General features: G+C 42.7%; 1 protein-coding gene across 2 annotated transcripts in view; it reads left to right on the forward strand.

Moving 5' to 3' along the window:
• The first annotated feature begins 3,138 nt into the window (after nt 1–3,138).
• The window catches only part of LOC110532055 (guanine nucleotide-binding protein G(s) subunit alpha), a 34,785-nt gene continuing 15,762 nt past the window's right edge, over nt 3,139–22,161 (forward strand). For both annotated transcript variants that reach the window (XM_021615654.3, XM_021615655.3), the window contains exons 1-6: nt 3,139–4,504; nt 6,240–6,312; nt 9,115–9,169; nt 9,373–9,492; nt 13,960–14,057; nt 19,831–19,885. In XM_021615654.3, the coding sequence (XP_021471329.1) occupies nt 4,366–4,504; nt 6,240–6,312; nt 9,115–9,169; nt 9,373–9,492; nt 13,960–14,057; nt 19,831–19,885 (540 nt within the window). In that variant the 5' untranslated portion in view covers nt 3,139–4,365. The remainder of the gene's footprint in view (nt 4,505–6,239; nt 6,313–9,114; nt 9,170–9,372; nt 9,493–13,959; nt 14,058–19,830; nt 19,886–22,161) is intronic.

A 22,161-nucleotide genomic window follows, 5' to 3' on the forward strand; every position in this document is an offset into this window, starting at 1 on the left:
GTGCTGCTATGGTGACCAGCGAGCTGAGATAAGGTTGGACTTTACCTAGCAGGGTCTTGTAGATGACCTGGAGCCAGTGGGTTTGGTGACGAGTATGAAGCGAGGGCCAGCCAATAAGAGCGTACAGATCGCAGTGGTGGGTAGTATATGGGGCTTTGGTGACAAAATGGATGGCACTGTGATAGACTGCATCCAATTTATTGAGTAGGGTATTGGAGGCTATTTTGTAAATGACATCGCCGAAGTCGAGGATCGGTAGGATGGTCAGTTTTACGAGGTTATGTTTGGCAGCATGAGTGAAGGATGCTTTGTTGCGAAATAGCAAGCCAATTCCAGATTTAACTTTGGATTGGAGATGTTTGATGTGAGTCTGAAAGGAGAGCTTACAGTCTAACGAGACACCTAGGTATTTGTAAAGTTCCCATGAGTGACAGAACACTGAGCCAATCACAGCGCAACGCTCTGTATTTTCTGCTGGCTTGCCCCACCGCCACAGAAAGCACAGAAAGCAACTCTTGGGCAAATTTAGTGGGAAATCATGGTGGGTATATCTTTTAGGTTCCAGTTGTTGTTGCTAGTCAACTTTCAGTGCACACCCACATGAGTGTTTTTCAGAACCCCTCCTAGAACCCCACCTGTTTCGTTTTGGTTTTGAATGGCTCTTTGTTAGTTCCCCCTTCAGTTTGAGCAACAATTTCTTGTTTCTTGCTGGGGAATGTAACACATGTGACATAAAACTGGATCATTTCACGAACACCACGACTTACATAGACTACTTATGCCTGTTCATAAATTCTACATGTTATCCATATGGAGCATAAGACAGCATTATTGTTTGCGGTAAAATGTTGCAGAAAGGGACTCCCATCTGTTCTGCTGACGGACCACAGTTAGTATGACAGTTTCTCTAATTGACCCCAAAGCCCAACAGAGGGAACAGGTCAACAGCACCAATACACCCCAGAGCCCACCTCAATGCCTAGAGGATGGGGGGTACATATAAGATCTCACTATGGCTTTTAGAGCCTTTCAGTGAATGTCCACTCTGGAGCTTATCATGCACTCACCCCCAGAGAAGTCCATCCACCCATGCTCATGTTAGCATCAATAGGCATGTAATGGCTGATAGCCACTATAGCACAGGTGCGGTTGTAAATGTTCATAAATGTGTGAAGCACAAACCCCTTTACAAACCTAGATCTTTGGTTGGGTCTTTTACCCATTTATTAGGAGCAAAATACAGCAATTGTTCCATGCTAGTTACCGTAGCGCATATCATAGTTCCAAAGGTGTTACATTTTTATGTATTTATTATGAAACAAAATGATTGTCACATACATAGGTGCAGTGAAATGTATCAGCCATAGTATTATGGTGCCCCTGGAGCATATTAGGATGAAGTGCACTGCTCAAGGGCGCATCGACAAATGTTTCACCTTGGTAACCTTTCGCTTACTGGTCCAACACTCTAATCGCCCTAAAAAAAAGGTATATTGTCATATATTGTCTCTTATGTAAGCATTTAAAAGAGTTCAGAACCGGCAGTGGACATGCTAAATGTATTATGCATCTTTACTATCTGGTTAACTGTGTGCCTATTAATGTGTCCAGTGACCCATGACCCAACATAGTGTGCCCTCTAGTGTACAAATTAAGTGGAACATTCAAACCCCCGACAAACTACAGACGCAACAACGAAATAAGTAAGCCCAAATCTCTCCTACAAGGCATACACTTTTGAGGGATAAAATTAATTTACAAATAATGCAAAATGCGGTGAATTTAATATAAACAAGTGTTCAATATTAAACGATAAACAGTCTTTCTCAACCCAATTCATGATATCTAGTCAAGTCTTCCATACACTCTCTGACAAATGAATTTGCACATTACATCATGAATCACTGGAGTAAGGATAGAACAGGGTGTGTTTGTGGACTTTTATCATATACTGAAACTGTATTTGTACAATAAAGCGTGTGAAAGCTAGTAAGGATGTGAACGGTAGTACCTTGTTTACAACCAAGTTACTGCTGCCATCTAGTGCTGAGAAGATGTGACAGCAACAGAGGCTAAAGCCATCACAGACCTCAAAGCAACACATTATCACAACGCAAGGTGACCATGGCATAGAAGTCATGAGACGTTGATGAATGTGAACACCAGCACATCAAGAACATACTACTAGAGCATCTCTGATTCAAATAGCTTTAAAACACCACTGGGGATGATGAAACTATTTATACTGAGATTCTGAGTCAATGCGGAGAATAATGGACCGAGAAATATTGGATGACAGTCTATATACAGAGAACTGGCCAAATGGAATTCCAGGAAGACATTGAATAAAGCAATCCAAACAATGACAGTGACACACCCAAGAGACTATTTGCATCTCCAAATACAGCCCAGTAAATTAGTTCATTATAGAAAGCATGAGTCATACTCAGATTTGGAGATCTGACGTGATCAAGTTTTAGAATGTGACCAGGGGGTGTCAGTGAAAGGCTTTGTCATGAATTTGTCAAGAATGTCCCCCATAAATTGGACACATGTTCAATCCCAAATGTAGCCTACGCCATACTCAATCGGAGTATACAGTTGGGATTTGGATAAACCTGGGATTGGAATTCAGAATACTAATTCAATAGTTCCATCCTGAAGTGGCAGAACTCAATCCATCTGGTCAGCCTATCTGTAACCTCTGGGTGTACAGATGAAGACAAGGAAGTCATCAGGTTTCAGGGCATACCATTTCATTTCCAGCCCAGTAATAAAGAATAAATTAGGATTATAATCTGCAATTGAAAAAACACCCTTGTCTACTCAGTGCAAAACAAAATGACAAGGCCTACCAACCTCATATAGTCCTAGGTTTTTAGAAGAATAAACAAACATGCTTTCGTGGCCCCGTTGGAATAATGATTAACAACTGGAAACATGTGTTTCATAATCAATGTGGTAGCCTAATTTAGTGCCACTGCGCGTCCAAACATCCCAAAAATAAAAAGAGAGTGACTCCGGTGGCCCCGTGTTAAGGGTCTTGGGTCGCAATCTGTTCTTTCTTTGAAGAGGGCGCCGTTTTCTCTGCAGAATTTCGCCATGCTGACGTTCTGTGGAGTCATGTGATGAAGCGCTGGTCCTTCCCAGGGTTCACTGAGCGCCGTTTGCCCCACCCCATCTATCTCATATACTGTTCCCGAAGAGAACATTTATACCTTCAAGAATTGCTTATACGCGTGTTTAATCGTCTTCCACGACCAGTCCAGGAGGGAACTGTCTTCATAGTGGAATGTGTTAGTGCAACACGCGTCATATTTATGAATGTATATGCACATGTAAACTCTACCATTCGAGTTCAGAAGGAATATAAAACAGACTGACAGCGGGCTATACCTGCAAGGAACGGGACAATTCGAATGATTTTCGTGTTTTCGTCATGTTTAGAAGAATCAGAACCCATTTAAGAATTTATTGGGGGCTATCTGAGCGCTATTAGGAGCCTTGCTGATGTGAGGAGGGATACAAATTTCGGCAACAAAAGAAAAGACAGCGAAGGGCCTTTGGATTGAGAAAAACCAGCAAGGAACAGCCATCACAGAAACGGGGGAAAATCACGAAAATTGAATTATTTTGGGGATCTAAACTGAACCGGACTCACCGTTTAGATCGAGGATCATATTGTGGATATAAAAATGAGTTAAATGAAGACGGAAGCAAGGGAAATATTACACATGTAGTTCGTTAAGTGTAAATATATATATATTTTTCCTCCAGTCTACAGTCTCTGCGCGTAGAAAGGCCGCAGGAAATACGCCTTTTCCCAAAGAGATGTTTATTCTAACCCGTGTCAAAAAAGATCCGGGTCAAATTTTACAGTCGCGTTTTTGTGCTATGCCGATTTTCGGTCTCTGTCACAGGCAACAGTGAGACGTGAGACCCGTGCCGTTCGTGGGCTGAAAATAGGCTTTTTATCCTCTCTTCAATTGAATGTGAGCGAGGCAAAACCCTCAATCAACCTTTAAACCTGTGGATGGTCATCTATATCGGCATATAAAAGCTGTACGTGAAGAAGGAAAAAGCCTAATAGAATTGACCAAACTGAGAGGACGGCCTGGGTATCGTCATCAACAGTCTCCTGCCCTCTTTGACAGTAATATCAGTTGAAAAAGACGCATTATATACACACATACTTACAAACGCAATAGGACAACGTTTTAAAACAGGCGTTAGTTCGACGTAACATTAAACCACAGCCTGTATACATGTCGTTAATATTCGGCTCAATTCCGTCGGTCAACCGAGAGATCTAGGTTAGTTATTTTTCTTCTTCACCTTCCCCCGGACCCACTTTCTTGCGGGAAGATGGGTTGTTTGGGCAACAGTAAGACTGAAGATCAGCGAAATGAGGAGAAGGTACAAAGAGAAGCCAACAAAAAGATAGAGAAACAGCTTCAGAAGGACAAGCAGCTATATAGAGCAACTCACAGGCTACTACTTTTAGGTAAATGTGAACGGAATCTGATGTGTTGCAGGCAAGGCCTCATTGGCGACATTGTTTCTAATCCTATATTTGATGTGATATAGGATTTAGTTTTCTCTGTAGGCCTTCCTGCTACACAACATAGTAATTGTACTTTTTCAATGTGACATGGTTGCTGGCATGATGTTTCAAGCTGACACGGTGTATCAAAATATGCAGTTCGACTTGATCCTCTAACGAATAATTGAAGCCTACTCATTGCAACATTTTTTGTTTATTTTCTTCACATTTTGATACATTATGTCGTAGGCCTGTGTGATTGTAACAGCTCCTGCCTAATCTATATGAAACATGGGTGTTGAGCCTCTACATGTGGGTTGTGGGTGTACTCTCAGAACAACTATCTGCTTGTACACTTTCAAATCCGTAGGCCTGTGTATTTCGAGGCGGGCCTATGTGCGGAATAATGCAGCGCACTCTTTGAGCATTTCTACCGCTGACACTTCTCTACTCATGGTACTGTAATGTGAAAACAGTCCAGATGTCCTCTCTCTAAAGGATATTTGATGAGAAAGTGCCTGAGACCTAGTGTGTTGAACGCTATACCAGTATTTCCGTTGGAGAGGAAGTTGTGGTAACTAAAGTAAGCAGAACAGAACTCTCATTGACTTCTACATACTGCTTTATATAGCACTGTGCCCTTTGCACTTTTCTATGATATGGCCATTTTTTTGTTGTACCGTTTTCAGATGTTGGCCTCCATTTGTGAGTTTGACTTTTGTCAGACAGTGGAGATAAGACATCTGACCCTTAACCAATCATGATACAGCTCTTACCATTTGATATCACTGCTATGGGGGGAAAAATATTAGTCATAAATCTATTTGAAATTTAGAGTATAGTTGGCACCTTTTTTTTATGCTTGATTCACACTATAGGGTCAAGCCGAGCTGTACTGGACTAGATGGTTAGGCATCTACCACTGGGACTGTGCTGGGAAAGGACAGTGTTAAAAGACAATATCAGAGCCAGTACAGCTCAGTTCTGCCCCATAGGCGTTAGAGAGGATCTGTGATAACGAACTCCCTTAGTTATTCTCACATGGGGAAAGTTCACAAACCTAGACTAGCCAATCTAAAATAATCTGTCAGACTTGATAGAGGTTTTACGCCTTTTACTTTGTGTTAGCGGTACACCCCTGGTTATCAGTGAAGCTGTTAATACTGTTGTATTATTAGATTTCAACAGGTTAATATTTCACACATTTATTGACATTTATACTGTGTGTGTGTGGATTCACCAAACATCCACTAATTTGAAGTTGTTTGCTTCAGACACGGGTGGAATCACGCTCAAAGGTAGAAGTTGACCCGCACCACATCAGTTATCCAACTTAAATCCCGACCTTAACCGACTGGAGAATACAACTATATCTGACCCTAGACCAGAGGTTAAAGGGCAACTTTTTCCAACTCCTGGCCTCTTGCTGCTGTGTGAAACCTCAGTCAAGTGGCATAATAACCTGTTTCAATTAGAACTGTTCTGATCATGTTTATTTCACAGATTTAAAATGCTCGACTATTCCTTTTAACATGTCTCTCTTTACAACCATTATGTTTTGATGCATCACATTCCAAATGACCATCCTCGGTTGGCTGTCGGGATCGGGCATTGCGCTGTACTCTCTGAAACGTGTCTAACCACCGCTCTCGTTCTCAATCTCTTGTTCGCTCTTTCACTCTATACCTCTACACAGGGGCTGGTGAGTCAGGGAAGAGCACCATAGTGAAGCAGATGCGAATCCTCCATGTGAATGGCTTCAATGCAGAGTAAGTATCGTTTTCTTCTCCAGGCGACGCTCCTCAACTGCGAATAAAGATCCGGGTTTGAGACGGCCAGAGGGATTGGGGGAGAATCACGGAGGAACCCAGAATGAAAACAGACATTCAAAACACCAACTTGACCCCGTGGGCATCTTTCCTGTATTGGTCTTTCAATACCTGAATTGTATAATACACACACTAGATGCACCTGTGCAAGAGCACGTGATGGGAGGGTAGTTGCAGTTCCCTCAGTTTGAAGATTAGTGCTTCAATAGCCACTATTACTTACTGTCTAGGTGTCTCGTCCTTAAGCTATTTTTAAAGTATTGACGGAAATATTAGATTGCGGTTCAAGAATTATCAGTCCGATTGCATGGACTTCCAAAAATGAAAAGCGAATGGAGAGACGAGAAGTCAAACTTCCTTTGGAACAAACTCTGCGGGGTTCAAGCCCTGGTTGTTGACTTGTGCTTTAAGGCCTTAGTGCATTGGTTGGTAGATGTCTAAGCCCAGGTGAGTAGGTTGGTTGGGGGTTTAGGCCTAAATGTGGAGATGGGTGAGATTCTATGCCTCCTCAGAATCCCATGTAAGTGCCCAATCAGAATATGATGATCGCATTGAAAAGACAAAAGTCACATTTTTTGTCTGATTGTGTTCAGATCCGTCTGACCACCTCGTTATCATTGTGTGTATATTTCTCCTCAGTCTGGATGCAATCAGGCTACCAAAAGTGCAAACAATGGGCGACATCATCAGCACTCCGCCCACAAGTGTCAAGAACTTGTTTTGGTAGTGAGAGGCACCTAGCGTGTGAGGAATGTGTTTGCTGGCTTCATGAATGCTAGCCAAATAGCTAATATTAGTTACGCTAACCCCTTTGCAATCCCTTGAGCTTTGCTAGCTGTCTTGCTGGTTAGCTAAAGATGTTAGCTACAGTAGTTAACTACTGCCATCAAGTAGTTGTTGGGTTATATTTAGCCTTTTCCACCGATTGCAGAATGGATACTGGCATTTGAAGATAACGCTGGAAAGTTAAATCCTGGCACAATGTGGACACGTTTAAATGTAGGTGAAGACACATGACGTGTTTGGAATTCTATGATCAGAACTCCATGATCAGAATACAAAAACGTCATTAACTGTCAAGTCTAGACATAGCCTCGGTGGTTTGGGTTTTAGTCCCCAGTTTGTGGGCTTAGGTTTGATGGTTCAGGCTCTGGTGTGGTGAGTGGCTTTGGTTAAATGAGCAAATCAGCACCTAAGGCACCCAGCATTGTGTGACCCATATCGTGACTCCATAACACTTACAACAGCTGTGTGTGCTCAGATCATCGCTTGGTCACATCCTAGATCCAGGGTGTCAATCATACGGCCCGGGGTAGTTTGACTAAAACATTTGAATAATGATAAAACATAATCAATATACTTTTAAATGACTAAAACCAAATCGAAACTGTGTAGAAATGATAATGGAGAAATGATAATGGACCTACATTATTACCGTTTCTTGACTGTCCAATCACCGACACTAAAGCTAGACAATCAAGGAGTATCGAAAATTCCCAATACAATTCATTTTGACCGCGAGGAAATATAACCGATTTTCAGTGCGGCCCTCTGGACCTCGTTGAAGACTGATCGGTTTGACACCCCTGTCCTAGACATTTCAAACATGAATTGATTAGTTGGATGTGTCTGTGTTAAGTTAGCTGTACCCTATATAACTTTAAACGTATGGATTGTACTTCTATGGTATTTGCAATGGATAAAAGGCAGGGCGGTGTGTCTGACCTCTTGAGCAGCGCTTCCTCGTCAGTAATGGGGGAAAGATGCTCTGCAAGGAATTCCTGGAGGTGTTTGGTGGATTCCTGGATGATGAAGTTTTTTTTGCATTCAGTAACTTTCATTGATACGGTTCTAGCCCTAATAGCTTGATGGCTCATCCATTTGTGAAACACTGCACCAAATATATTTATTTTGTTTTGTCTTCTTTGGTACATTTCTTTGACAAAGATGGACACGGATGTATACACTAAACGCATGCTTTCTACTTCAAGTTATTGCCTATTCTCTCTCCACACGCACATATAAGCGAGCACATGCTACTTTGTAATGGCACGTGATTTTGAATGACCATCGTGTTGAAAATGTAAACAAGGCCTTCTCGATCTAACCCTCTTGTTTATTGGGTTAGGGGGATGTCTGTGTGGCTGTGACCTATTCTCTCGACTTTTCCCTCCCTTCTCTCACACCCTTTTCTATCCCTCTCTATCTGTCGGTGTACCTCTTTCACATTCCCTCTTACTCCTTGACTGCTGTTTTGTGTTTTTGATGTAAACTAAATATCATTGGTAGTGCACAGTCTGTGATGGGTGCTGCTCAGCAAAACGGTTGTTTTACAATTTAGTCGTACATTTGAAGCAGTCTAGTAATGGGCTGTTGCAGCTCGGATACCACTCTTACAATTGGGGTCGTGTTTGACATGGGATCATTTTGTGTTTATCGTAGCAGGTGGAGTATTTTCATTGGAGTGCAATGTAGACACTGGGAGACTGTGACCTGTTTTTCGGTATATGAGTTTCACATAGCTGAAGACGTGTGTGTGTGTGTGTCAGTCATGAATAATGGCAGGTTCAGAAGGGATGATCGTGAGGTGTAGTGCATGTGCCAGATGTTTCTCTATAGACTATTATCCACGTACATTTTAGGGTTTGGTTTTGCTGTATCAACAATGTATGACCAATTTATATTGTAATTTACAACATGGAAGATTGAGCTTTGACGTGTTTGTGGGGTTTTTTTTCGCAGAGAGAAGAAGCAGAAGATTCACGACATCAAGAATAATATTAAAGAAGCTATTGAGGTAAGTTTTCGGTTTGAAGCCTTCATATCACTGTATTTAGTCTACCTACCCACAATCTAAACAGCTAAGCATGAATCATCAATATTTTATCAATGATTATTGAATATAAGATACCCCAAGACAATCCTGTGTTGTCACCTCGATCTGTATTGATTGTGCGCGTGTGTGTGTGTGTGTGTGTGTGTGTGTGTGTCGCTCTTTAGACCATAGTAGCGGCTATGAGTACACTGACGCCTCCCGTTCAGCTCGCCAGTCCACACAACCAATGCCGGATCGAATATGTCCTCAATTTAGTCAGTCAGAAGGACTATGAATTCACATCTGTGAGTATGACAATGTTTCTACCACCCACACACAGAACATTATAGATTGTCATGGTCTTTTCATGAATGTACAGTGTATACACGCCTGTGTGAGTAGGCACATTATTTTCTTGTGTGTACCGTGCATGTGCACACACGGTACCAGTCAAAAGTTTGGACACGCCTACTCCTTCCAGGGTTTTTCTTTGTTTTTAATATTTTCTACATTGTAGAATAATAGTCAAGGCATCAAAACTATGAAATAACACACATGGAATCATGTAGTAACCCAAAAAAGTGTTAAATATATTTGAGATTCTTCAAAGTAGCCACCCTTTGCCTTGACAGCTTTGCACACTCTTGGCATTCTCTCAACCAGCTTCTCACACCTGGATTATGGAACATTTGCCCGTTTTATTTAAAACATTCTTCAAGCTCTGTCATTGGTTGTTGATCATTGCTAGACAACCATTTTCAGGTCTTGAGATAGATCTTCAAGTATATTTAAAAACTAAATCGGCAACTCAGGAATGTTCGCTGTCTTCTTGGTAAGCAACTCCAGTGTAGATTTGGCATTTTGTTTTAGGTTACTGTCCTGCTGACAGGTAAATTAATCTCCCAGTGTCTGGTGGAAAGCAGACTGAACTAGGTTTTTGCCTGTGCTTGACTCATTCTGTTTCTTTTTTTTTATCCTGAAAAAGTCCAGAAGACTTAATGATTACAAGCATACCCATAACATGATGCGGCCACCACTATGCTTGAAAATTGGGAGAGTGGTACTCGGTAATTAATTGGATTTGCCCCAAACATAACATATGTTTAGCAGTATTACTTTAGTGCCTTGTTGCAAACTGGATGTATGTTTTGGAATAATTTGTATTCTGTACAGGCTTCCTTCTTTTCACTCTGTCAATTAGGTTAGTATTGTGGAGTAACAATGTTCTTGATCCATCCTCAGTTTTCTCCAAGCACAGCCACTATTGTAACTGTTTTAAAGTCACCATTGGCCTCATGGTGAAATCCCTGAGCAGTTTCCTTCCTCTCCGGCAACATTGTTAGGAAGGACGACTGTATCTTTGTAGTGACTGGGTGTATTGATACACCATCCAAAGTGCAATTTGTGACTTCATGCTTGAAGGGATATACAATGTCTGCTATACAATAGGCGCTTGTCTTTGTGAGGCATTGGAAAACCACCCTGGTCTTTGTGGTTGAATCTGTGTTTGAAATTCACTGCTCGACTGAGGTTACCATACAGATAATTAGATTTGTGTAAACATTTCGAAAAGCTTGACTCCACTTTGACATTATGGAATATTGTGTGGAGGGGGGGGGGTCTAGGGGTGTGAATACATTCTAAAGGCACTGTACATGCTGTTCATGTTCCCTTAGGAAGGCCCATCCAGCAGTCCCTGTTGCAGGTGCCAGCCTCAGGGTACTGGTAGCTCTGTGGGATGTGGTACAGTACAGTAGTAATTAGCAGTTAGGGCCTCTATGGGATGCCTGTTAACTAATGGACTGCCCTGAGGGAAGGCCTGGAGGTCTCTGAGTACCACTGCTTGACACTGATTGCTTTTTAACACTCCTAAATATCTCTCTGGGACCCACACCTGAACAAACCGAGTGCTTTTTGGTAGGACTTCGCTGGAAGGGACGTAAGGACTCCGTAACAGTTAAGCAGGTAGCAGGGTTCTGGATAAGTCGAAAACAGGCCATTGAATTGCATTTCTAATGGATTTCTCGATGCTTTGGGAAACTTCGTTACACGTTGATCACAGGAACCTTGTTAATGTTTTTTTGATTGAATAGTGTGCACCACCGAACACTGCAAGCCGGTAAAACTCACCGTGGCGCACACTATTCAATCAACAAAAACGTTAACAAGGTTCCTGTGATCAACGTGTAACGAAGTTTCCCAAAGCATCGAGAAATCCATTAGAAATGCAATTCAATGGCCTGTTTTCGACTTATCCAGAACCCTAGGACAGACGACAACATGTTGTCACTCATCGAAATGAAAACCACCGATTGGTTAATGCTTTGCATATATTTTGCTGTTGCTACGTGTTAATTTAGGTCCACGTAAGAGTCTTCGGCTGATGCAAAGCGATCGGTTACAGTTGAGTGGTTGCATCCCTACCATTGCACCGTAGACAGTCATTGAAGATTGCTTTGTCTTTCTTCTGGGCCTAACACACCTGCCATAACATCGCTCTCTGAGTTTGGGTGTGTAGGGCCACATGTGAAGGCGATGTGATTGTCTGCTGCCTTGCTCTGTGGTTTTTTGATCTCTGTGATTTAGAGTCCCCCCCCAACTCCCCTCCATCAGGAGCTAAGGTCAGACAGTGTAACTGTCTCTCCCTCCCTCTCTGGCACCCCCCAGGGCGGAGAGGAAACCGGTTCTTCTGGTCACCTGATCTCAGAGTACACGTAGAAAAAAAGAAAGGATGAGGAAAAGGAGGCGGCCTTTAGATGTGGGTGTTTCTGGGGGTAGAAGCGGGGGTAGTTTGTACAGTTATCTACTGTCTGGGCTATTCGCTTCTAGTTAATTTCGTGTTTTAAGATGTCGTCTTTGTTGTGGTATGGGGTTTATTTTCGGACAGCTGATTTCTCGGCTGATGATAATGGAAGTCTTATAGGTTGTCTGAACGCCAATAAAATGTCAGTTTTCTAAAATGCAAAGCTACCAGGCAACTTCCTTTCCCATGTCTCTCGCTACATGAAGATAGTGTAGTAGTGTTGACCATAGAGGTGGAACGCTAGTGAGGAGATTCCCATTCAGCCACATATTGCGCAAGGTTTTTGCGTAGCACGTGCTCCGTTTTTAGATTGTGGTTTTAGAAACCAGGTAAAAGCAACCAGCCATGGAAACGGAGCCATGGCCTTCTGATAAACCTCAACTTGACAATTGTCCCTTTGCTGCAAATAAAAAGAGTTAAAGGAAGATCAAGCTCCCTGTGATAGGTTTTGTTGTTACAAAAACAGCATCTGTGTATTTGAGAAAGGCCATCCCAAAGGATGAAATGGAAATGATAAAAAAAAAAAGGAAATATGGGTGAAGTTGGCAAATATTTCCTTTCTTTTTCAGGCATTAGACCTGCCTAATTCTCACTTAAAACATTGTTTTTCTGTGTAATAGGCTAAATCACATCATCTGTTAACATCTGACTTCGGAGTGATCTATTCTTGCAATTTGTAGTCTATGACATTCCAGATTTAGATATGATAAGTAGTTTGGATGTAGTGGACTACTTTTTCCAAAGTAACTTTAGTTAATGAAACTACTTTTTTTAAAGGGTAGCCTTAGTGTAGCTTCACTTCTTCCAGAGTGAAGTAATTGGCAGCTTGGTAAACTGTATTTTCAGAGTAGCTTCCCGAACACTGCAAAGCCGGTGAGCAGAGGCAAACAATATAGCACTGAGTTGTGGCCCCAAAGGATTCTGGTTTGGCTGCTGTAATGCAATAAGGAGTTAGCAGGGGAGTTATTTTTCTCTGAAGCGCATGACTGATGATAAAGGAGGACTCTGTTACTAAGACACATAATGAGTGCTCTTTTTTTATGGAGTGGATGCAGGGATTTTGGGTAACCCAAGCCAGACAAAAAGTGGGACAAATATGTTGGGCAGCGAAAGCTAAATGTTATGTTTGTGTGTGTGTGTGTGTGGCCCAATTGTTCCACAATAGTCTAGTTGTCCAGAAGCCTTTATTTTATACAGGACACCGTTTCCTGTTTACCTTCAAGGTCCAAATGGAGGAGGATGAAGGGAGATTTGAGACGATCTACCTTTCCATGTGCTTTTTTGGCCCTCTGAATGTTGATAAGCTATGTGGACATTCCCACTTTATGCGAAAGATATCAAACAAGGATGTAACAGATTAGCCATTAGATATGAGTTGACTCCCCTGTTTACACCTGCACCACTTTTGTTTACCGAGTCAAAGTAATGAAATAGGTTTCATTCAATATTTATATGGGATTTTAACGTGATTATTTAGGGTTAAGTCTGTGATACCTGCCAACGATGACCCTCCTAAGCCTGTCGACCATACGCAATCTTAATTTGTCCTCGTTGAAGGAAATGTTGAAAAACATGCCTTGTTTTTAACTTTAAGGCACAATCTGTAATTTCAACGGCCTGACGATGTCACTTGGTTTTTCCTATATTGAAGCTCCCCTTGGCCGTTACCCTCACTGGCCACAGAACCTGTTCTCCAGTCAATAAATGCCCGATCCCTAATAGGTGTGCTGCCCCATTGGAATGTAATTCTTCCCACCCCTATTTACCTTTTCTACATGTACACACGCTCTAGCCAAGCACAAAGCACACAGCATGTGGTGTCAACAAAAGAGGCCGCACATCGCAGTGCCCTCAAACACCGCATGGATGGACAGTGTCCTCTTTCTCGACCTGCTTTAATTCAATTGATCCCCTCGCTCTCTCTCTCTTCCTCTCACATACTATTTCTCCCTTTATTTCTCCCTTTCAGGAGTTTTATGAGAATGCGAAGACTCTCTGGCAGGACGAGGGCGTGAGGGTGTGTTTTGAGAGATCCAATGAGTACCAGCTGATCGACTGTGCGCAGTAGTAAGTATGCACTGCACCACATGCCGAGAGAGGACCAGCAGTCTTTAGTAGCTCCAGTGCCCTTATACAGGCCTGTGTTGTTGAACATAAACAGTCTAGGCCAAAGATTAGGGGCACGTATAGCACACTACCCAATCTGAAACGTATTCAATTTCATCAAAACTTTATTGTGCAAAGCAATTTCCTTGTGAGACTGTTCTGGTTTTCTGTGACGCCTGGCAACATAACGGGTAAAGGATCCTGCCTGAAAAAATGGCCCTTAAAGTTTTTTGTGTTCCTATTGCTGTGGCTGAGGGTCTGTGTAAAAGGACCCAGGAAGTGCTGTGTGATAGCGAGCTCTGTCATGGAAGTTACCCTGCAGCTCCTCATCGCGTCTCAGTGCGCACACACCACAGTATGACATCCCCCGAGCTGTCTGCATCAACAATGCCACCACTCTCTGCCTATGTGTGTCTCTCTGCCGCTCTCCCTAGTACGCTCTCACTCCACGCGCTCCCTCGTACTCGCATGCGCGCTCTCACAGACGTTCTCTTCTTTCTTTTCCTCTCCTTCATGCTTTCTCTCTCAACTGTTGTGTGGCTCCATCTCCGCATCTGTGATGTAGGATATTTGCAGCGACAGGGACCAAAAATGGCAGGTTCTGAGTCATAAGAAGGGGTAAGCAGAGATTTCACTAGCGGTTGGATAGGTTGGGTGGGGGGGGGGGGGGGGGGGGTCCACCACTTAACCACAGTGACTGGCGCCTCAGAGTTAAATCTGTTATGGTGGTGTTAGGGATGCACGGCCCGATGTCTAGTTTAACGGCGATGTGCAAAACCGATGTCAAAGCTGACGTGCACACCTATATTACGTCATGACGCCACGACACATACTGCACTACGCGTACAACACAGCATTCCTAACCTAGCCCACAACGTCTGCCGGGTGGATCTATTTTGACGTTTCAAAGGAAGATAACAGAAAGGCCATATGCAACGTTTGTGCCGCTATTATTTCCAGAGGGGAGAAAGTGAAATCTTTCAATACCACAAACCTAATTACTCATTTGAACGTGCATCACCCCCAGACGTTAAGGCGGCTACTTGGAACAAAAACAGAAAAAAAAACGAAGTGCACACTTCCAACAACTAAAGTCGAGCAGTAGTTTTGAACGAGTAAGAACATTTCATCGGGGCAACTCAAAGGCGAAATCCATTAACGGCAAAATAATGGTATATATTGCCCTTGACAATCAACTGTTCTCTGTCGTGGATGATGTTGGCTTTTGCTGACTGGTGGAGCACTTCGAGCCCCGGTGCACACTACCAAGTAGGAGCTATTTTTCAGATGTTGCCCTACTGGAGTTACACAGTATTGTTGAAATGCACATCCCTGAGCTACTTGCAATGGGCGTCACTGCTATTAGCTTCACCACTGACATTTGGACCAGCGATGTCAGCCCCATGAGCATGCTGAGTGACAGCACAGTGGGTGGACGAGGATTTCGTACTGAGGAAAGCCATATTGCACGCTCAATAATGTGCTGGTTCTCATACCACTGCTGCCATTTCAATGGCATTTGAGAACATGTTTGAAACATGAACACACTCCTAGATCCATTCGAACAACTGACTGGAGAAATAAGCTCATCAACTGTGTCTGCAGCAGACATGATACCCTCTGTCATGGCATTGAAACACCTGCTCAACAAAACTGCCGACAGACCGTGGGGTTAAAACTTGTAAAAGTACTAGAGGCTGTGAACAAGTGATTCGGTGGCATTCTCTCTGAGTCTCTTTACTGTGTCACCACCATGCTCGATGCTAGGTACAAGGACCGCTACTTCCATGCTCGATGCTAGGTACAAGGACCGCTACTTCCATGCAGACAAGAAACAGAGTTTACGTGAAATGTTATATACAGCTGGACAAGATGGAATCGGGCACAATGACAGTGCGCACCGACGAAGAGGACCCACAACAGAAGAGGCCACAGACAGAGCTGAAACTTCACTGCTTGACATGTACGATGAAATCCTCTTTGGGAATGGAACGACTGAACAAATGAACAACGAAACGGCACAGCAAGTGAAAGAAATAGGTTTTGATTAGGTTTTACTGGTAATGGGGACATGCGTAAATGCACACACACTGACCAAAAATATATTTTTGTTGCGTGTTTCAACTATTTAACTGTACTAGAATGCTTGAAAGGCCGCTCAAATGTTTTATGTCGTTATTGTTTTTTTTTGGCAAGGAAAAGATCGGTATCGGCCAAAAATGTCATCAGTGCATCCCTAGTGGAGTTTGATTTTGAGCTGATTGTATAAAAAAATACGTGCCAATGCTTGAAGAAACAGTACTGCGTATTTGATTGTGTTACTTAACAGTCTAGGACAACCCCTTCAGGTGGTTCAGATGGTCCAGTCCAGTTTTGGCCCCTCCCTCTCTCCCATTCACTCTCTCACTACCTCACTCTCCTGCTCTCTCTACCTTTCACTCATTCTCTCCTCTCGCTCCTGCTCTTTCTTTCACTCACTCCTGCTTCCTCTCTCCCAGTCCCTCTTTCTCTCACTCCCCCCCCCCCCCTGTTCTCTTCCCTTTTCTTTCTCTCCCTGGCTACTCTAGTCACACAAGATTTTGAGCTGATAGTCTATTTATAGAGCCTGTGGTTCTGTCTCTATGGCAACCGTGCTGGAGGCCAGGGAGCTATTTTAGAATCTGCTCTGTAATGTCACTACTTTCTGTTTGTCTTTTGGGTTCAGGCCGGTGGGCCAGGTCAAGTTTGTGAGTGTGAACCTTTGTGGAAGGAGAGTTTACAGCTTTTACAAAATGTATTCTATAACGAGCAGGAAAGGAAAAGAGTTAGCGTTAATCTTCTGGAGTCTGCATAGTTATCTCTGGCCATCTTTGTTGCCATAACAAAGAATGGTAAATGTGCACACACACACACACACACACACACACACACACACACACACAATCTCGCTGTGTTTGTCCTAGTTAGAGCTAGGTGATATGGCCTAAAAATCCTATCACTTTTTTTATTTTAATTTTTTACATTTATGGGTGATCCACAATACATATCTAGATTTAAAATGTTTTCTCTAAATAAGCGTTGTTGTACAATTTTAAATGTCAAATACACTGCATTTCAAACAGTCAGCGATAATCTATTGAATTCAGAGTGAAGTTATAAGCCAGCCACAACTACAAGACCCACTAATGTAATTAGTTTATCAAAATAGTTTAACCTGTTTTTTTGTTGTTTTTTTTGTGCAATAATCACTGATCTGGCTTTCAAGTCTGTATATGAAAATGCCCTTTTTGTTATACATTTAACTAGAACCATGCATAATGCACTAGTAATGATTCACTTTTTGTAGCAGGCATCTGGCTATAGAAAATTAAAACAAGTCTCATCGACAATCTCTCAAGCCCCCGAGCTAGTGATCAGCCAGCTAATCTTTATATTTCAAGTTTAGCCAAGTTTATATGTGCTAGCAAACAGGGTTGAAGTATGAACACACAATTGTTATGAACGCACTGTCCACTTTGTTCAGATGTTGAAATCAATTGGCCTACCTTATTTCTCAGAAAGAGAATGAGGTGTCAATTCCTTGTATAATTGTGTTTTATTCTTATTGCATATTTATAAAAACAGACTAGACAGCTAGTATACCAGTATTTGGCTAAAATACTTATAGCAGTGCACCAATGCCGCACGCGACAAACTGAGCATTCATTTTCCAGAATCAATGTTCCTTGATACTCTCGTTTTAGTAGTGTCTGCTCTGTGCGCAGTTTGAATAGTTGAGACATAAAACGGGTGTAGTTTGAAAAGTTAACTTATCCTCGATCACGGTAAAATAATGTCTCTGTGTTTTGGTGTCCATATAACCGATTCTGTTGGACCAAACCTGAAATGCAAAAATAGCCCGTTGAAACCGGAAAACGCTCGTCAGAGAGGAATACGTGATCTCTTAAACTTGATGGCGTGAGAGGCAAAGGGAGGGAGGGACTTGGTGTGTGTGTGTGTATATAGAGGAAGAGGCGACGCGAGAGGTTTCACTCTCGCAAAAAGTCTTAAATAAGGCTAATTATTTTCTATGAGCTTATTTTGGCCATAAGTTTGTCGCCTCTGCCTTTCGGACTCCCATTGTTAGGGTGGAGACGTGCATCACGTCATATTAAGATCTCTGGTGTAAATGGGAAGGTGCACAGAGGAGCGAAGGGGACGAGACCAAAAAATATGACCATGAGTACAAGCGGACAAGCGTTATTAAACACTAAAAACTAACAGAATCTTGATTCTTGCGATACAGGCATTTGGATTGTTGCGCAAAAACATACATTAAAATGAATTCGATATATCGCCTAGTTCTAGCCCTCTAGGTTCTAGGTCTCTCCCAGTGAGTGCCGACTCATTCCTGCCATGGCTCACCTGTAGTTAGGCCTGCCCCATTCCACCCCACCATGTCACATTCCTGGTTATCCAGAGGCTCGGCATTCCTCTGTGTTAAGTAGGCTTGTGAGACCAGGCCAGCATTTTGTCTGTCACACCCTGTTTGTGACGTTCAGTTGTATTAGCCACTCCTATAGGGACTGTTTAAACCCAAGTGAAATATCAGTTGTTAACGTATGCATTGGAATGGGACATTTGTTTCAAAGTCGGTATGACCACAGGACTGGAACCATTGCCGTTCCTATAATCTGTGAGTGTCTCTACAAATGTATGCTAGTGTTTCTCTCCACCCCCCCTGGTTCCTGACCTGGACCAACACTGGTCCCTAGGATGTTAACTGGCTGCTCAGTTAGCTGACACTGATTTTAATCAGCTTTCAAGTTAACTAACGGACAACAATATGTCATGTACATGTAGTTAAATAATTCTACATATATTCCTAATTTACTCTTTCTGCAAGTGCTGGATTTTCACCCACAGCGGCGAAATCCACCATTCACTGTGATCCTACCTCCAACACAGATGTCCACAGACTAACCCATCTTTCTCAGTATAGTGCCATTTTGCTATTTCCTTTTACAAATACATCCCTCCATTTTACTGTGATGTCTTACGAGGGTCCTGAACCTCCCTATTTCTAACATTTTATACTGATATTGCCCTAAAATAAATACTTTATCCAAGAATATAATAATGATATTTCCCATTGACTGGTCACGGTTTTTCAGATCCCCTAACAGTACAGATTTCAAATCCATCTGAATCCTGATATTATAACATAACAACCATTCCTGGACCTGAGTCCAAAAGCGAGCCACCGATGAGTAATACCAGAAAAGATGCTCTATTGATTCTGTTTCCTCGTGGCACAAGGCTAACTTTTCAATGCCCCATATATTGAGCATTCTTTTTGTAGCCAATATTTTATGTAATAGCTTAAATTAAAACGAATGGATTCATGGGTGAGTTTTATTTATCAGATAATAAACCAGATGCCAAGGTATTGGGACATCAAAAACCTGTTCCCAAGCGACTTTAATTTTACATACAGCATTGCTGTCTCAACTCTTACTTCGCAAGTCCTAGTTTTTATCTAAAATGGCCTCCAAAGAGGAAGGTGTGATGGCTTACTGCAGGTTAGTCTCTCTTTAGCACAAAGATAGTTGGAGAAACACAGGTCTATATAATGCTATTGAGCTCAGTGGTTTCTACCTGTCCCCACACAGAATAGCTTCCCGTAAGGCTCACTCACTGCCCCTGCTAACTGTTGATGGGAATTCCGCCATTTTGTCCTGTTCATCCTTCTGAATCTCTGTTTCTTTCTTCTCAGCTTTCTAGACAAGATTGATATTGTGAAGCAGAGTGACTACACTCCCACTGATCAGGTGAGTTTCCGTGGTCTCAATGCCGCCATTACCAGAGACCCTGGGATACATCTCAAATCAAACTTTATTTGTCAAATGTGCCGAATACAATCGGTGTAGACCTTACCGTGAAATGCTTACTTACAAGCCCTTAACCAACAATGCAGTTCAAGAAATAGTTAAGAAAATATTTACTAAATAAACGAAAGTAAAAAAAATTAAAAGTAACACAATAAAAAAAAATAACGAGGCTATATACAGGGGGTACCGGTACCGAGTCAATGTGCAGGGGTACAGGTTATATGAGGCAATTTGTAGGTAGGGGTAAAGTGACTATGCCTAGATAATAAACAGCGAGTAGCAGCAGTGTAAAAACAAAGGGAGGGGGTGTCAATGTAAATAGTCCGGTGGCCATTTGATTAATTGTTTAGCAGTCTTATGGCTTGGGGGTAGAAGCTGTTAAGGAGCCTTTTGGACTTAGACTTGGCACTCCGGTACAGCTTGCCATGCGGTAGCAGAGAGAACAGTATGACTTGGGTTACTGGAGTTGTTGACAATTTTTTTTCGCCTTCTTCTGACACCGTCTAGTATATAGGTCCTGGATGGCAGGAAGCTTGGTCCCAGTGATGTACTGGGCCGTATGCACTACCCTCTGTAGCTCCTTACGGTCGGATGCCGAGCAGTTGCCATACCGGTCAGGGTGCTCTCGATGGTGCAGCTGTAGAACTTTTTGATCTGGGGACCCATGCCAAATCTTCTCAGTCTCCTGAGGGGGAAAAGGTGTTGTCATGCCCTCCTCATGACTGTCTTGGTGTGTTTGGACCATAATAGTTTGTTGGTGGACACCAAGGAACTTAAAACTCTCGACCCACTCCACTACAGCCCTGTCGATGTTTACGGGGGCCTGTTCGGCCCGCCTTTTCCTGTAGTCAACGAACAGCTCCTTTGTCTTGCTCACATTGAGGGAGAGGTTGTTGTCCTAGCACAACACTGCCAGGTCTCTGACCACCTCCCTAGAGAATTTCTCATCGTTGTCATGGTGATCAGGCCTACCACTGTTGTGTCGTCATCAAACTTAAGGATGGTGTTAGTCGTGCTTGGCCACGCAGTCGTGGGTGAACAGAGTACAGGAGGGGACAAAAAATGTTTTTAATTTTTTATTTCTCCTTTATTTAACCAGGTAGGCTAGTTGAGAACAAGTTCTCATTTGCAACTGCGACCTGGCCAAGAAAGCATAGCAATTCGACACATACAACAACACAGAGTTACACATGGAATAAACAAAACATAGTCAATAATACAGTAGAACAAAAGAAAACAAAAAGTCTATGTACAATGAGTGCAAATGACGTAAGATACGGGAGTTAAGGCAATAAATAGGCCATGGTGGTGAAGTAATTACAGTATAGCAATTAAACACTGGAATGGTAGATGTGCAGAAGATGAATGTGTAAGTAGAGATACTTGGGTGGAAAGGAGCAAGATAAATAAATACAGTATGGGGATGAGGTAGGTAGATAGATGGGCTGTTTACAGGTGGGCTATGTACTGGTGTAGTGATCTGTGAGCTGCTCTGACAGCTGGTGCTTAAAGCTAGTGAGGGAGATATGAGTCTCCAGCTTCAGAGATTTTTGCAGTTCGTTCCAGTCATTGGCAGCAGAGAACTGGAAGGAAAGACGACCAAAGGAAGAATTGGCTTTGGGGGTGACCAGTGAGATATACCTGCTGGAGCGCGTGCTACGAGTGGGTGCTGTTGTGACCAGTGAGCTGAGATAAGGCGGGGCTTTACCTAGCAGAGACTTGTTGATAACCTGTATCAACCTGTGGGTTTGGCGACGAGTATGAAGCGAGGGTCAGCCAATAAGAGTGTACAGGTCGCAGCGGTGGGTAGTGTATGGGACTTTGGTGACAAAACGGATGGCACTGTGATAGACTGCATCCAGTTTGTTGAGTAGAGTGTTGGAGGCTATTTTATAGATGACATCACTGAAGTCGAGGATCGGTAGGATGGTCAGTTTTACGAGGGTATGTTTGGCAGCATGAGTGAAGGATGCTTTGTTGCGATATAGGAAGCCAATTCTAGATTTAATTTGATTGGAGATGCTTAATGTGAGTCTGGAAGGAGAGTTTACAGTCTAACCAGACACCTAGATATTTGTTCTTGTCCACGTATTCTAAGTCAGAGCCGTCCAGAGTAGTGATGCTGGACGGGCGAGCAGGTGCGGGCAGTGATCGGTTGAATAGCATGCATTTAGTTTTACTTGCGTTTTAAGAGCAGTTGGAGGCCACGGAAGGAG

Source organism: Oncorhynchus mykiss, chromosome 9, assembly GCF_057628025.1.
Source record: "Oncorhynchus mykiss isolate SJ-2025 chromosome 9, ASM5762802v1, whole genome shotgun sequence".
Classification (NCBI taxonomy): Eukaryota; Metazoa; Chordata; class Actinopteri; order Salmoniformes; family Salmonidae; genus Oncorhynchus; species Oncorhynchus mykiss.